At 39.6% G+C, this 14145-nt stretch overlaps 3 protein-coding genes across 3 annotated transcripts; all 3 read right to left on the reverse strand.

The window, feature by feature from the left end:
* Window positions 1-80: 80 nt before the first annotated feature.
* LOC103991151 (protein TIFY 5A) lies at window positions 81-985 on the reverse strand. The gene is made up of 3 exons (XM_009410511.3): window positions 807-985; window positions 636-735; window positions 81-535 (listed from the first exon to the last, which is right to left on the reverse strand). The coding sequence occupies exons 1-3, from the start codon at window positions 911-913 to the stop codon at window positions 308-310; spliced, it is 435 nt and encodes a 144-aa protein (XP_009408786.2). The 5' UTR covers window positions 914-985; the 3' UTR covers window positions 81-307.
* A 4180-nt stretch (window positions 986-5165) lies between these two features.
* LOC103991150 (protein TIFY 5A) lies at window positions 5166-6070 on the reverse strand. The gene is made up of 3 exons (XM_009410510.3): window positions 5910-6070; window positions 5705-5816; window positions 5166-5576 (listed from the first exon to the last, which is right to left on the reverse strand). Exons 1-3 carry the CDS (start codon window positions 6005-6007, stop codon window positions 5307-5309), a joined length of 480 nt encoding a protein of 159 aa, XP_009408785.2. The 5' UTR covers window positions 6008-6070; the 3' UTR covers window positions 5166-5306.
* Window positions 6071-12029: 5959 nt separating this feature from the next.
* Window positions 12030-14131, reverse strand: LOC103990946 (zinc finger protein 6-like). The gene is made up of 3 exons (XM_065160371.1): window positions 13913-14131; window positions 13688-13845; window positions 12030-13587 (listed from the first exon to the last, which is right to left on the reverse strand). Exon 3 carries the CDS (start codon window positions 13338-13340, stop codon window positions 12744-12746), a length of 597 nt encoding a protein of 198 aa, XP_065016443.1. The 5' UTR covers window positions 13341-13587; window positions 13688-13845; window positions 13913-14131; the 3' UTR covers window positions 12030-12743.
* Window positions 14132-14145: the final 14 nt, after the last annotated feature.

Here is a 14145-nt window from a genome sequence, read left to right on the forward strand (position 1 = left end):
GATGTGAGGTATAACTCCATGTGCACCATGTTCTTATTGCTGCGGCAGACATTGTTGAGTTTCTTGGTCTAAAATCTTTGATTTGATTAGTCTAAAAACCTGTGATCTAAGATATTTAAGCTCGGATTAATAGCAAATGTCGGAGATCATATCACAATTTATTTATCTGTACGCTGACTTTACAATCCGGAAGTTTGACTTGCTGAAGAAATGAGGGGAAATCTCAGAAAAGAAAGAAAACAATCCATGCTACTGCTATCACCATAAGAAACACCACGTCATCAATACTGTTCTTGCTAGGTTGACTTCACAGAGGACAAGGGGCGTAGGGAGAGAGGGAATGCAATCTGGACTTCCTTTTCTGAAGGAACAGCTGCAGTGATCGCTTCATGGCAAGCCCAGGATTGATCAGGAGCTGCTCCGCAGGTTGAGGATGAGGGTGAGGAGATGGTGGCGGATCTCGAGGCAGGAATGATGAGCCCTTCGCTTGTTGTTCATCCATCTGTCTCCTGGCCATGGAGATGATGGCTCTTGCCTATGAACACGAAACACAAGATCATCATTCATGCACAACAACCGAGTAATGCTTGAAGCGGAAACTTACAGAGGAGAAAAGAGATGAGGTCATTACAGACCTTGGTATCCGTGAGATTGGAGACACAGATTCGACCATTGTAGAATAGGGTGATCTGTTGCTGCTGGGACTCCTTCGACTTGCCCAGGAACTCCACCAACCTGCATAAAGCATACCACAAGAAAGGTAAGTAATCCATGAGGTTTCCTTGACCACATCGAGACTAGAATACCCGTTGGATCCGACGGTGCCGAAATCGGTCGGACAGACATCGGTCCCGCTGCTGCTGAGACGGAGTCGAAGGTCGAGATCACAGCTGATCTCCATCAACTCTTTCATTCTTTTTCGAGAACTGGTAAAGCGAGCTGGGAAGAAGCTTGGTGAGCGAGCGAGAGAGAGAGAGAGAGAGAGATAGAGAGAGGATGCAGTAGGCCTTTGTGTTCTCCACGACACAAGATAAGAAGATGGAGGAAGAGAAGAGTAGGTGATGGACGCCACAACGTGTAGCAGGTGGTCCTCATGCACGTAAAATTCCTTCGTCAGCATCCACGCCATGGCGGCGGAGATGGTAGCCATGAACGAGACAATACGCCTTTCCGATTTGCTTTCTTCCACTCTGTCTTCTCCCTTCCATCTATTGCATTACATTAGTTCCTAACACAACATCACACACAGCACAAAACTCTCTTTGATAATATCACTTTTATCTCGAATTAATATACTCAACAAAGAGGATTTTTTTATATAAAAATAAATACATGTACCTATGTAGTATGTGATTTCCCATATTTATTTTTATGTATCCTACAAAAAGTATATATATATATATATATATATATATATATATATATATATATATATATATATATATATATATATATATATATATATATATATATACATTCAAATTAATTGTAATTGATATTAAAACTCTTTATAACTGTACCATTTTAGATCATATAAATAGTTAGCAAATTAAAAAACTTGAGGAAAAATGTTATTTCCAAACTTTGCAAAGATTGATGTATTAAAACCCAAAAAAAAAGAGAAAAAAAAAAGGAAAGGTTTGATATTTTATGCTTGACAACCAATCTCTAATTTTTAATATTTGAAAAAATAGAGGAAATGCCACTTAAAATTCCTCATTCATTTACGAAATTTAAAGCTTTATTTCATCTAGACTAAGTCTAGTTCAATGGGTAAGATTTGAACAAATCAAAGATCCAAGTTTGAATTAAAAGGATTTGAATTATATCTCATCCGGTCTCCGTCAAAAATTGACTTGTGAACACAATTGATCATGAAACTACTGTTTACACAAAATTATCTAATAATAATAATGATAATGGTCACAAAAATTTTGACTACAAGTTCACTGATCAAAGTGTTGTGCTAATGGTCAATGGTTTTTTTCCCCTTCGAAGAAAAAAATGCAAAACATGTGTTCTCTTCTTTTATATTATCACATGTCATTAGAATAATTTTTTAAACATCCTAAGATCGTTTTAAATTTCATCGAGTCTATGATTTATCAAAAACCAACTCTTTTGAGTCTAATTTAATTTAGTGTTTTTATCTATCATTTTTTAGTTATCGAATCAGTCTGGTTTTTTAGTTTCTTAAGTGAATTGTCCGATCCGATTCGATCGATAGTAAAGAACTGTTCGATGGGAGCTGACTTCCTCGTAAGTGCTTTAGGATGGTTGTGGGAATTAGTCGTAGATAATTCCAAGTCAACAGTCGGCGGCCTGCCCACCGTGGAACGTTGTTGGCAGGTCAACCCACCAGTTGGTGAGACTTGACTGATGGTTGTGTAGTACGTACTTCAATGGGTCAAATGACAACAGCACACGGCTACTACTACACTGGGAATTCAGATTCCATTTTGATACCGAAGAGCTCATGGACCAAACTTCTTAAGGAGTCAAATGCCAAAAGCTCTCAATAAACACTGGACATTAGTTGAATAAAGGATAGACAAATATATGAAAAACACTAAATCTTTTATTGAAATTATTTAATAATATATAATAATAAGTAAAGATGGCCGTCTGACACACCAAAATGCTTAAGCTGAAGTTGATAGTAATACACTCATCAGACCCTTATAAGTCAATCTTAATCCTGTCCACTTTCAATGTGGGACTAATCAAAGATGTTACATCATCTCTCTCATACATCAACTTCACTGGACGTGGAAGCTAACGTTACCCTAACGAGAAGGTCGATTTAGTCCCGTATAATCGACCATGTAGTATTACCTAGTGTTTTTCGGATTCTATGTTGCATGATGAGACTTTTTAATATTATTATGTTCTTATAGATTCGACATTTAATTTAAGTACTATGTTTTTCTTCTTTTTTTTACAAAGGATAAATTCGGATCTTGCGATAAATTATCGATATCTTTACTTGCTAAGTTAATTGATACTTTCAAAATATATCGAATGAGATTTCAAACTCTCAATTTTTGGTAAGTAGATCTAGTATATTTTCACCAAACCAATGTTTAAGATGTACTTAATAATTAGAACTATATTGGTAATAAGGTCCACTTACATAAAATAAAATAAAATAATGAATTCAAACATTATATCTGAAAATGTAATTAAAGAATATCTAAATTCAGTTTAAGCATATTAGATTGATTTAGATACCCTAAGAATCCTGACATGTTGCAATCTCAATTGTTGGTGTATTTATGAGAGATGTGGAAAAGTTTTTGGGATGAAGATGAATTATTTAGTGTTACTGTCTAATGCACTGCTAATTGGTGTGTTAAGAACTTTTGTTTCCATATTTGCTAGATACATTGCATAACATATATACATATCCTGCAAACTGATGATTGATTGGAAAATGTCTCGAAATGATGAAAAGAACAATAATGTTCCACAATATGCACGTATTCGAATTCATATTGAATTAGAAGATGAACCTGGCAATACCATAGCTCCAGATAAATTAAGGCATGTTTAATCTGTGTGTGTGTCTCTCTCTCTCTCTCTCTCTCTCTGTCTCTCTCTCCGCGAGTGTTTCGCGTGTGTGCGAGAAGAGTGACGAGTACGTAAACCTAAGTGACGAAGCAAACGTGACGACTGAGCCCTTAACGTGGCGTTGACCGCCGCCCGTCGCCCCATGCATGCGGGCGAACCGGACGCTTCACCAGGGAACGTCCAATGCATTCTGTGGGCTGCAATCCGCTGTCTTTTCTTAACCTCGCATCAATTCCAGAAATATAACACTATTTCTGATCCATACAAACCTCTGATTACATTAGCTTATTTTATTGTCATCTGCGTGTCAATAAATTATGACATATATAAAGCCATCAATATATGTCTTAGTAATTGATGGAATAGAATATCACAAGTGTCACAAATGTCTCCAATGTCAACTTGTGATTTTCTTAGAAACTCACGATCAAACTATCCTAGAGATTTATCATAATTGTATGTTCACTTCTCAAATTATATATTAAAAATATTAATGTATTCCTAAACTCATTGTCAATTGATAGGGCACATTTCGGTGTCGCTCATGTGGACTTAGACAAGCAGACATGACGATATAGACGTGGTACTTTAAGTCTGATATGACGCGTAACACACACGTAGCAGGCAGCCACTCGTCGTCCCCTCCGTACGAATGACATCATTACAATACAGTCGTCCCATAAAGCTTGGGGCGACGTCACACGACGTCGATCCTTGCAGGTCAGTTAACGCTCTCACAAAAGCTTAAGCCGACCGCCCAAGGATCCGACCACAATTAATTGACCCTGTACTATCAATTCATCCTTGCAGGTATAAAAGCTAACCCTCCTTAGTTAGAAGGGAGAGAACTTTCACACATTCAGCTTACTCTTATTTCACTCAACGCTAACTTAAGCTTCGGAGGGGTTGAGTCGGGAAATACCCCCCCGACCTCGATCTGTGTGCAGGGGTTGGCGACGAAGAAACAAGCAACAAGACTCATGGCTCAACCTAACCCGACGCAAACTTTCGTTGCCCGAGTCTCTACGTTAGCGACCTTATACATCAGTGATCGAATTGAGCTGAGTTGACTCCTCGACCATGGCGTAGAGATTCACTAATATCAGTCATGCCACTAGAGTCTACCAAGTTGGAGGTAAGCCAATCATGCCGCTAAGCTCGATTTTGTTGAGTAGAAGAGACACTTGTCTTTAAGTTGAATTACATTTTCGATTTGCATCTTGGTGAAATCACGTCGACTTAGATCATGTTTCTCGGACTGAATTGATGCCGAGCTGATTAAAGGAATGAGGTGTCATCCACGTGTCAACATTCTATTAGGCATAAATTATTCATCCACATCAATTGTATTTGTAATATGATAAAAATATTTATAGGTTTTTGAGGGGTGGCAAAGGTAAGCATGGAATAACGAGTGTTGAAGACATTATTACCCGATCAAAGTGGTTCAAACCCGCTTGCTTGATTGGAAGAGTGCAATTTGAGTAATTAAAGAAGCGATGCTTAGTTAGATGTACTTACGAGGATCTCAGGGCACAAGATTTTGGTTGTCCAATACCCTAATTAACTCAAATTTTAATCGGTAATTAACATTATCCGTATACATTGGAATTGTTCTCGGAAGGAAACTCTAAAGCAATTACATCAAAGAAGCGTCCACCACAGATTGCTGCATGCATGCATGCACGCACGCATGCAGCAACACCACAGTGTGGCTTAGAAACGAGAAGGAAGGACTATGATTTGATAGAGAAGAAGAGTTGCGGTGGGTGACAGTAAGGGGAGACGGCGTTCATTCTGGACTTGCGCTTCTGAAGGAATCGCTGCAGCGATCGCTTCCTTGAGAGCTCCGGATCGATGTGGAGATGCTGCAGAAAACGAGGAGGAGGCAGAGGTGGTGGTGATGATGATGAAGTTGTGGATGACTCCTTTGGCTGCTGTTCTTGCCTCTTCTTCCTCGTTTGATCATCCGTCTCTTGCCTGGCCATGGCGATTATGGCTTCTGCCTGCAGTTTGCAAACATATATAAGGAGCAATTCGCAGAGGAATATATCAACAGAAGACGATGGTTGTAATGGGATGACAGAGGAAGAACCAGTCAAATATGCACAGAACAAAAGGGAAGAAGACAAACCTCAATCTCAGTTACGTCGCACACGCAGATTCTTCCGTTGTAACAGATGGTAAGCTGCTGCTGCTGCTGCTGCCGGTACTCTGATCTTGAGCTGCCTGATGCTTCCTCCACCCTACGTAGTGCATCCGGAGATGAATGAATGAATACCCATGCTCGATAACAAAGCCAGAAATGCAAGCAGCAAGGACACAGTAGAATCAAATACCTGCTAGGGCTGGACTCGGTGCTGCAGTGGCCGCCATCGCCACCTCCATTAATGCCGAGGCGAAGACGAAGGTCGGGATCGCAACGACTCCCCACCATTTCTTCTCGAGAAGAAGGCTGGAAGATCACAGGAAGTGTATGGTGTTTGAAGCTGGTGGAGCAAGGAAGGAAGCTTGGACTGAGGGCCTTATATTCCAACGGAGAAGAGAGGCGAGGAGATGTATGAAGACGGGTCGGCTGTGGGTTGGCGGAAGGCCGACTGCGTCTCACCACGTGAAACATCTGCTCGTCGTGTGGGTACGGTTGCTTCGTCGGCAGGGTACGCGTTGCTATTGGCGGAGAGGGGTGGGCCAGCCGACAAGGGTGGCCATTATTAGCTGGAACATTCAAAAGTTGCCGGTGGTTTGAATGGGTCAGCCACACTAAAATCATGCTTCCATGCAAATTCTTTTTCATATTTATCCCTCTATTTTTAATTATGATATATATATATATATATATATATAATTATAGATATGTGATCATATTTTATTTTCTATTTTAGGATTCTTTAAGAATAGCGGAGGACCAATCGATTGAACACGTGTCGAGGGGAGACATGATTCAATGTAACTCGCCGGCTATCATTTCATCAATATGAAACATGACATCCGACTAAGCTTAGCATCCATTCATGCATCTTAGGATTCGATTGGTGTGGGTTTGACGTCGGTGTCGCCGACCGACGGGCGATGTCGTCTAGTTTTGGTAATATGGGCTTCGATTGAATAATGTGTGTTGAAATAGAGGTCGGCACATTGTAGAGAGGTATCATCGAGAATATCTTATTATTTTTTTCTTCCACGATCAAATCCGTTTAAGAAAAGATTGAGAGATAATAGAAAAAGAGCGTGGAAACAAAATTAATTTTATTATCGATAAAAGAGATAATATTAAATAGTTAATAGATCACTAATCGAAATACCTTTATAGATCAATTAATAAGTCAACGAAGTTAATAGATCAATTATCCCGTTAGAATTAATCTTGACAAATAATATCAAAAGTTAACCTAATATCGAGGTATGATATCATCGAACTATGTCTTACATACATCATATTAAAGTTTTATTCTAATATTATATTGATCTTTAAAGAGTATATCAAGTCCTTAGACGAATGAAATTGTAACATAGAGCTTAACAAAGTTAATAGACCAATTATTCTATCGAACAACATCTTGATATTTTAATACTTATCTATTGCATAATTATAATTTTAACTTGCATATAAATATTTTTTTATTTCATCTTTATTATCGATCTCATCTCTAATTGGTTGGTCACTCATGAATGATTTATAATAAATAATATTATAAAGTGATTCTAATACATAAGCCAACAACTTCGTCAAAGAACTCAAAATTGTTTGATAAATACAAAATTGGCTAACCAAACATTCCCTTAAATGACTTCATCCTCTGAAGTTAGGTTCTTTTCGAAAAGAAAATTAGAGACAAGAGCTCAAATTAATTTGGAAATTGACTTCCTGGCAAAATAAACACAAGTAACACGTGCTTGAGAGTGGGGGACGAAGACCATAGCTGCGCCGCCGCCACATGCAGCTGCAAGCAAAGGTCAACCGAATTTAGCACGACGAGTCAAAGTGTCCCTGGATTACCCCGCAACGTGTTTGGTCTGATTGTTTCGGTCAAAGTCTTCAGGTTTACCCCTAACTCAGTGCTTCAGTCAAAGTCTTCTATATGTCTTTTAAGGGGGAGGAATATATATATGTATATATATATATATGTATGTATATATATATATATGTATGTATATATATATGTATGTATATATATATATGTATGTATATATATATATGTATGTATATATATATATATATATGTATATATATATATGTATATATATGTATGTATATATATATATATATATGTATATGTATATATATATATATATGTATATATATATATATATATATGTATAAATATATGTATATATATATGTATATATATATGTATGTATGTATGTATATGTATATATATGTATATATATATGTATATATTTTTATATATGTATATATATACATATATATAGGTAAATTTTTGAAGAAAAAAATTCTTAATTTTTTGCAAAAGTCTTTAATTTTCTAAAAATTCATACAAAACATATTTTCTTTTTTAAAATATCATTTTACCCTAAACTTCACTCCACTATTCTCTATCATCGATAAGCTTTGCACCACTGATCCCACCTCCATCAATCGCTATCCATGTATCGTCATATCTATTATCCTATTTGTCACCTTAATAATGAGGATTATAGTTCAGGGCGAGGATGTGCACCTCCCCTTCTCCACTCATCGTCTCTATCTTCCTTGTCGTCGACTTTGCTTGAGGGGGCTACAAGTGAGGATGACGATAAGGCTAGAGAAAGAGGGGAAGAGAGGTGAGGATGGCAACGCAAAGTGAAGACAGTTGTCAATAAAATATGAGGACAATAGGGCGAAGACAGACATTACCGAGTGGATGAGGGTGATGGGCAAAGGGTAACGGTCTCGAGTGCAAAGGCAACCAAAGGCCCATGCATAAAGGTGACCAATAACCTATGCACGAGGACACTCAAGCGTGGGGGTGGAGGTGAGTATGAGCATAGGCTTAGGCAACCAAGGGTGGAGGCACAAGGGAAAAATTATCTTTTAGGAAAGAAATGCTATTACAAAAATTTTAATCAATAAGACACTCTATAATAATTTTTAAAAACTAAAAATTGTCTTAATAATTGCTACACAAATATGTATATATATGTAAAATTTTTGAAAAAAATTCTTAATTTTTACAAAAGTCTTTAATTTTTAAAAAATTCGTACAAAATATATTTTATTTTTTAAAAAGTGATTTTACCCTAAACTTCACTCAACTCTTTTCTATCGTTGATAAGCTTCACATAACTGATCCCACCCCCATCGATCGTTATCCTCGTCTCGCCATCTTTATTGTCCTCTTTGTCATCTCAACAAAGGGCATTATAGATCAGGGTGAGGATGTGCACCTCTTTCCCCCATTTGTCGAGGGAACTAATACGGTGGAGGTGGACATAGCCAAGAGAGGATGAGGGTGATAGGTAAAGGATGAAAACCTTGAGTGTGAAGGCAACCAAAGGCCCATGCCTGAAGGTGGCTAATAAGAGGGCGGTCGAGGGTGTGGGTGGAGGTGGGTAGGGGAAAAATTTTTCCTGATAGAAGTACGGGAAAAAATTATTTTTTTGAAAAGGAGTATATTACAAAAAAAATTTAGTAATAAGATGCTCTACAAGAATTTTTAAAAACTAAAAATTTTCCTGATAATTGCTGCATACTATAATAATGTTAAATTTTCAATTGATATTATTGAACTTTAGAAAACATTGTATATCTTTTGAAATAGTATATTTTTTTTCATATTTGTTACTCTAAATTTAAGTTTATGAATTGGGGAGTCAAATAATCAAATAAAATGATAAGAAATATTTTTAGATATTTAAAATATTAATTTTTTTTTAAATCAAGCATCTACACAATTAGTAGTGGTTAAGTTTATTGGAATAATACTATTGCAAGTGACAATATGGAGAAGTTATATATTTGAAGGAGTGTGTATATATATATATATATATATATATATATATATATATATATATATATATATATATATATACATATGCTATATCAAAATCACACTATTTCAATCCAAAACTTTGAAATGATATATCATATTAAGATCGTTTCCTTATCACCTACATTAATTAGTTCTAGTGAGAGCTGTCACTTATTTTCTTCGAATTTTTCGATTATACTTTGCTGTTGTATATATATATATATATATATATATATATATATATATATATACATATGCTAGATCAAAATCACACTATTTCAATCCAAAACTTTGAAATGATATATCATATTAAGATCGTCTCTCTTGCTATGTTTCTCCTTTGCTGTTGCTTTTTTTCTGGATGCATGCTCTATTAATAATGCTTTGACTGTAAGATGGTGGTTGGCATTGAGGATTGGATCAAGAGCTCAGAGAGAAGAGCATCAATGGTTGACCTTTGTTTGATGAGGCAATGGCTCCAAATGTATCCTTTCAGGTCTTCGCTGTATACCTGAAGTAAGCTAAAACACTGACAACAATGGTGTTCCTTATTGGACTTGTATGGGAGTTTCAGTGCCTTGAGCTCCATCAGAGGAGGGTGGTCTTCTAGAATTGTTGGACTTCCAAAGACAACTTAGAAATATTTGTCTCATGTTCCTACAAAATCTTGGAATTATGATCATCCATGTCCTAAATCTACAGACCCCTATACCCAAACTTCAAACTTCCTCTCTCTCTCTCTCTCTATCTCTCTATCTATCTATGTAGATTTCTTACTGTTTCAAGTCTGCTCTCATTGATCTCATCACTCGATTGGATCCAAGAACTGTCAGATGAACTAATTATATATGCTAAACGAGGCAGTCTATTTCATGATTAATCAAACTTAATAGTATCATAAAGCTAATCTAATCACAGGACAAGGTTTTAAGGTCCTACCACTCAGAATCCACCATTAACACTGGCAAAACCAGGATTAACCACACGAACACCGTAATGTACCAAATATTCCTCTCATCTGCATCTGTCACGAAAGAAAAGGAACCATCAACATGATGAGACATGACAATCGACACAACATCATGCACAAGGACCAAAGCAGAAGAGTCTGTGTCACTGCTGAGAGAGAAGAAGTGTGTGTTCGAAGAAGAGTCGATGCTGAAAGCAAGGGTTGGGGGGGCGCGGGGGTCCAACGATTAAAGACCACTAATTCATTAGAGAAAGCACAACGTGGATGCTAATGTTTGGTAAGAGGACAATGGTTTGAGGATAAAGATGTGGGAAAAGCTTGCCGACAGACAATTGCATCAGGAGCAGAAGCTGAGACAGGGAGGGTGAGGTACTGTGGAAGAGGTTCATCACAGCAGTTCTCGATGTGTTCTTCAGATACGGTGAGGTTTTGGTTGATAAGACATTGTACTCTTATGTGACCGATTGCACTTCTTCTATGTTAGGTGACCCATTGATAGCTTCTTCTATGTCTTGTTTGTGCAGAGTAATAGATGCCCAATTGTTTGTTGATGCATTGGTGTCCAATTCACTTCATCCCACCCACATCTGATGCACGAGAACTATTCACCCATATTGGACACCTATATCATATAAAACAAGTGTTCTAACCTCTCTTTCCATCTCTCAAACCATTTATCTTTTTTTCCTGTGGCTGTCTGTGCCACTGAAAAGGAAGTTGTGAGAACAAGTCGATTTTAAACAGAGGTGACACGAGATTAATGTTCTTAACTCGACTAGCTATGATGAGGAACTGAGATGAATGAAACTGATTTAAATAGAACAAATAGAGGTGTACTTTGTTGCATCATTGAAAGTAAGTAAACAATTAAATAAGTTTAATTTGGTGAGTCAGGAAAAGGAGGGTGGGTGGGATTGTGAGAGATTGTGGAGTTGCGCGGTGGTAACGAAGATGGGGTACGTACGACATGAGAATCTATCGCCAGTGCTTTAGATATTATCCAAATCCAAAGCCCACCACGTCTGCAGCTTTCTTTTCTTCTGCGCTCCTCTCCTCCCCCACTCGAGACTGTCCACTATTCTGTAACATGTCGTCCACCTTCACCGGCACAGCATATCCGAAACGCACTCATGTTCCTCCATCTCCTGTAGCTAGCACAACCTCTCTCTCTCTCTCTCTCTCTCTCTCTCTCTCTCTCAGAAGGGGTTATAGGTTGGAGCCACTTGCAATTCCACGGCCTTCGGTGGTGCGGAAAGATCCAACCTTTACACCAACAACAACATCGGGTTGTGCTTCTATCCTGTTAGGAGTTGTCGATGATGGCCACTTCCAATTCCACAGCCAACACAGTAACTCGCGGTCCATAGGTCGCTGTGTCGACCAAGATGGACATGTGTGGACCGCATGAGTCAACGGCGAGACTGCATGGGAACCAAGAGAGAAGGAACACATGTATGCTCTTGAAGTTGGGGAACTGCATATGTTTTCACTGAATATGAAAAGCACTAAAATTTGAAATATCTAAAATATATGTTCTATCATTCTTATGGAGTAAATGATTTCTTATATTTGACCAATATAAATATAGGTTTCAACATCATTAAATACATGCTACCGAGGTATATCTAGGGACTTGCTAAATGTAGATTAGATACCTAAACTTGGGCTACTCCGACGACGCAACACAAAGCGATCAAATCACAAGCACAGGGTTTAGCAACAACAGCAGAAGATTCCTCGAGTTTGGAATGGCAATCAACCGTGTTAGGCATGATGCATCACACTGTTTGAGACCTCAAATCAATCACTCGGTGTTACATCAAAACACTCGGTAATGTGCTAATCCCACACCACACGGCCATGGCAGGGCGCCCAAACTGCACGTCCATCGAGGGAGGGAGAGAGAGAGAGAGAAAGAGAGGGGATCCCAATCATGTCGTCAGCTCCATCATGCTCTTGAAAAGACGCAGGATGGCCCAAACGCAGGTTGATTGATGGGCTTAACTTTTCAAACAAAGGTGATGAATAACTTGAGTGGAAGGGAACATGATGTGACCTCCACGTTGTGTCGACGTCCCACCACCCACCATGCACAGAAGAAGCTTATGGACGTATCATGCACAGACTTCTTTCCATGGGCTGCAGCAGAGCCACTTACGGAAGACGACACGGAGCAGAAAACAAGTAGTAATCGGCTACTGACTTCGTACTGCAGCAAACACTGTCCTTAAGGATTAGAGCTTTAGGGAGAGATCGAGCATGGCCTTGTCGTCACCATGGGATGAAACGGGAGGAGTAGGAGGAGGAGGAGAAGGGAGGTGTGGTGATGATGGCCGGTGGGGGTGGGAAGCCCGCTGCCAATTCAGGAGGTCGATGGTCTCGTTGCACCAGGCGGAGCAGCTCATCGGTGGCGGTGGGAACGCGAGGCCACCGCGGTCGGCCACCAAGCGGGGGGCACCATAGCCGTCAGACAGGCCGTGGCTGGTGCAGGCAGCAGGCTTGCACGAGTGGGAGGCGATGGGGAAGGAATAGGGGTTAAGGTGGTGAGGAGGGACGGCGACGGTGGCGGGGGGTGGGAGGTAGAGGTGGGAGCTCCACCCCACGCTTCGCTCCTTCTTGTGGGCGTTCTGGTGGCCGCCAAGAGCCTGGGACTTGAGGAACTTCTTGTTGCAGAAGAGGCAAGGGAAGAGCCTGACGTCCCTTGCGTCACGGTCATGGCCACTGCCACTGCCACTGCCACTGTCAGCGCCGCTGGTCGAAGACTGAGCCAAGGTGAGGGAGAGATCGACACCAGGTTGCGGCGGCAGCAGCTCTGACGGAGGAGTTTCCATCTTCTTCTTCTTCTTCAGCTTTCAGCTTCCAAGTCTTGTTGGGATGGGAGTCGGCACGCTCTCTTATCAGTTTTTAAGGCAAGCGAGCGACAGAAGAGCAAGCCGCTTCCTAAAATGCCAAAGGGGTCACTCATGGGTTGGACAATCGTGTCAAAAGATGATGACATCTACACGGCCAAAATGCCTTTTCTGAGGGGCAACAGTTGCTGAACTTTCCAACAAACACATGCTGTGCATCTCAAAGAGGCTGAAATAGGTCATCAGGATAAGAACACCCGCTTTATTCCCAAGCATTTAAGGAAACGAAAGCAAGTGAGCAACGAAGGAGAAAGGAATAAGGAATGTACCTTCTCCTGGGGTGGCCATTAGAAACCTTGAGTTGTAGCCAACAAACTCTACCGTTGGATTCTTGCATACATGTAGCTTTTCAAGTACCTGAAAGCCCTTGAAGGTTTGTAGCAGCACTCAATATAACTTTCCATTATTCTTCAATTTCACCATGTTCCTTAAACAACAGTGAGTATACCAAATGAGTTGAGAGAGAGAGAGAGAGAGAGAGAGAGAATGAGTACCTTGTCATTGGGTTAAAAGCTATTGGGGAGTGGGACTCAGCTATACCAAGTCAGACCTGCAACAGTATAGGTTACAGTGAACCCCACAAGTAGGATGAGAACTTGAGAGACGGCAACATTTGATGGCTATGGACCCACCCTTCGTGTTCGGACAAAAGTTGCCCACCAACAAATGTCCAGTCTTCGGTGGGACAACAGTCACCTGTGAGTAAATATTGCCTGGATGGGGGGCA

Source organism: Musa acuminata, chromosome BXJ3-7 (assembly GCF_036884655.1).
Source record: "Musa acuminata AAA Group cultivar baxijiao chromosome BXJ3-7, Cavendish_Baxijiao_AAA, whole genome shotgun sequence".
In the NCBI taxonomy this organism is placed as follows: Eukaryota; Viridiplantae; Streptophyta; class Magnoliopsida; order Zingiberales; family Musaceae; genus Musa; species Musa acuminata.

What these genes read in the sequence shown, in the direction of transcription:
- LOC103991151 (XM_009410511.3), bottom strand. Translation starts at nt 913, where the DNA reads ATGAAAGAGTTGATGGAGATCAGCTGTGATCTCGACCTTCGACTCCGT. An exon ending in GGCACCGTCGGATCCAACGG is followed by an intron (nt 736 to 806) that starts GTATTCTAGTCT and finishes TGCTTTATGCAG; the next exon opens with GTTGGTGGAGTTCCTGGGCA. An exon ending in CCAATCTCACGGATACCAAG is followed by an intron (nt 536 to 635) that starts GTCTGTAATGAC and finishes TCGTGTTCATAG; the next exon opens with GCAAGAGCCATCATCTCCAT.
- LOC103991150 (XM_009410510.3), bottom strand. Translation starts at nt 6,007, where the DNA reads ATGGTGGGGAGTCGTTGCGATCCCGACCTTCGTCTTCGCCTCGGCATT. An exon ending in ACCGAGTCCAGCCCTAGCAG is followed by an intron (nt 5,817 to 5,909) that starts GTATTTGATTCT and finishes TGCACTACGTAG; the next exon opens with GGTGGAGGAAGCATCAGGCA. An exon ending in GCGACGTAACTGAGATTGAG is followed by an intron (nt 5,577 to 5,704) that starts GTTTGTCTTCTT and finishes TGCAAACTGCAG; the next exon opens with GCAGAAGCCATAATCGCCAT.
- LOC103990946 (XM_065160371.1), bottom strand. Translation starts at nt 13,340, where the DNA reads ATGGAAACTCCTCCGTCAGAGCTGCTGCCGCCGCAACCTGGTGTCGAT.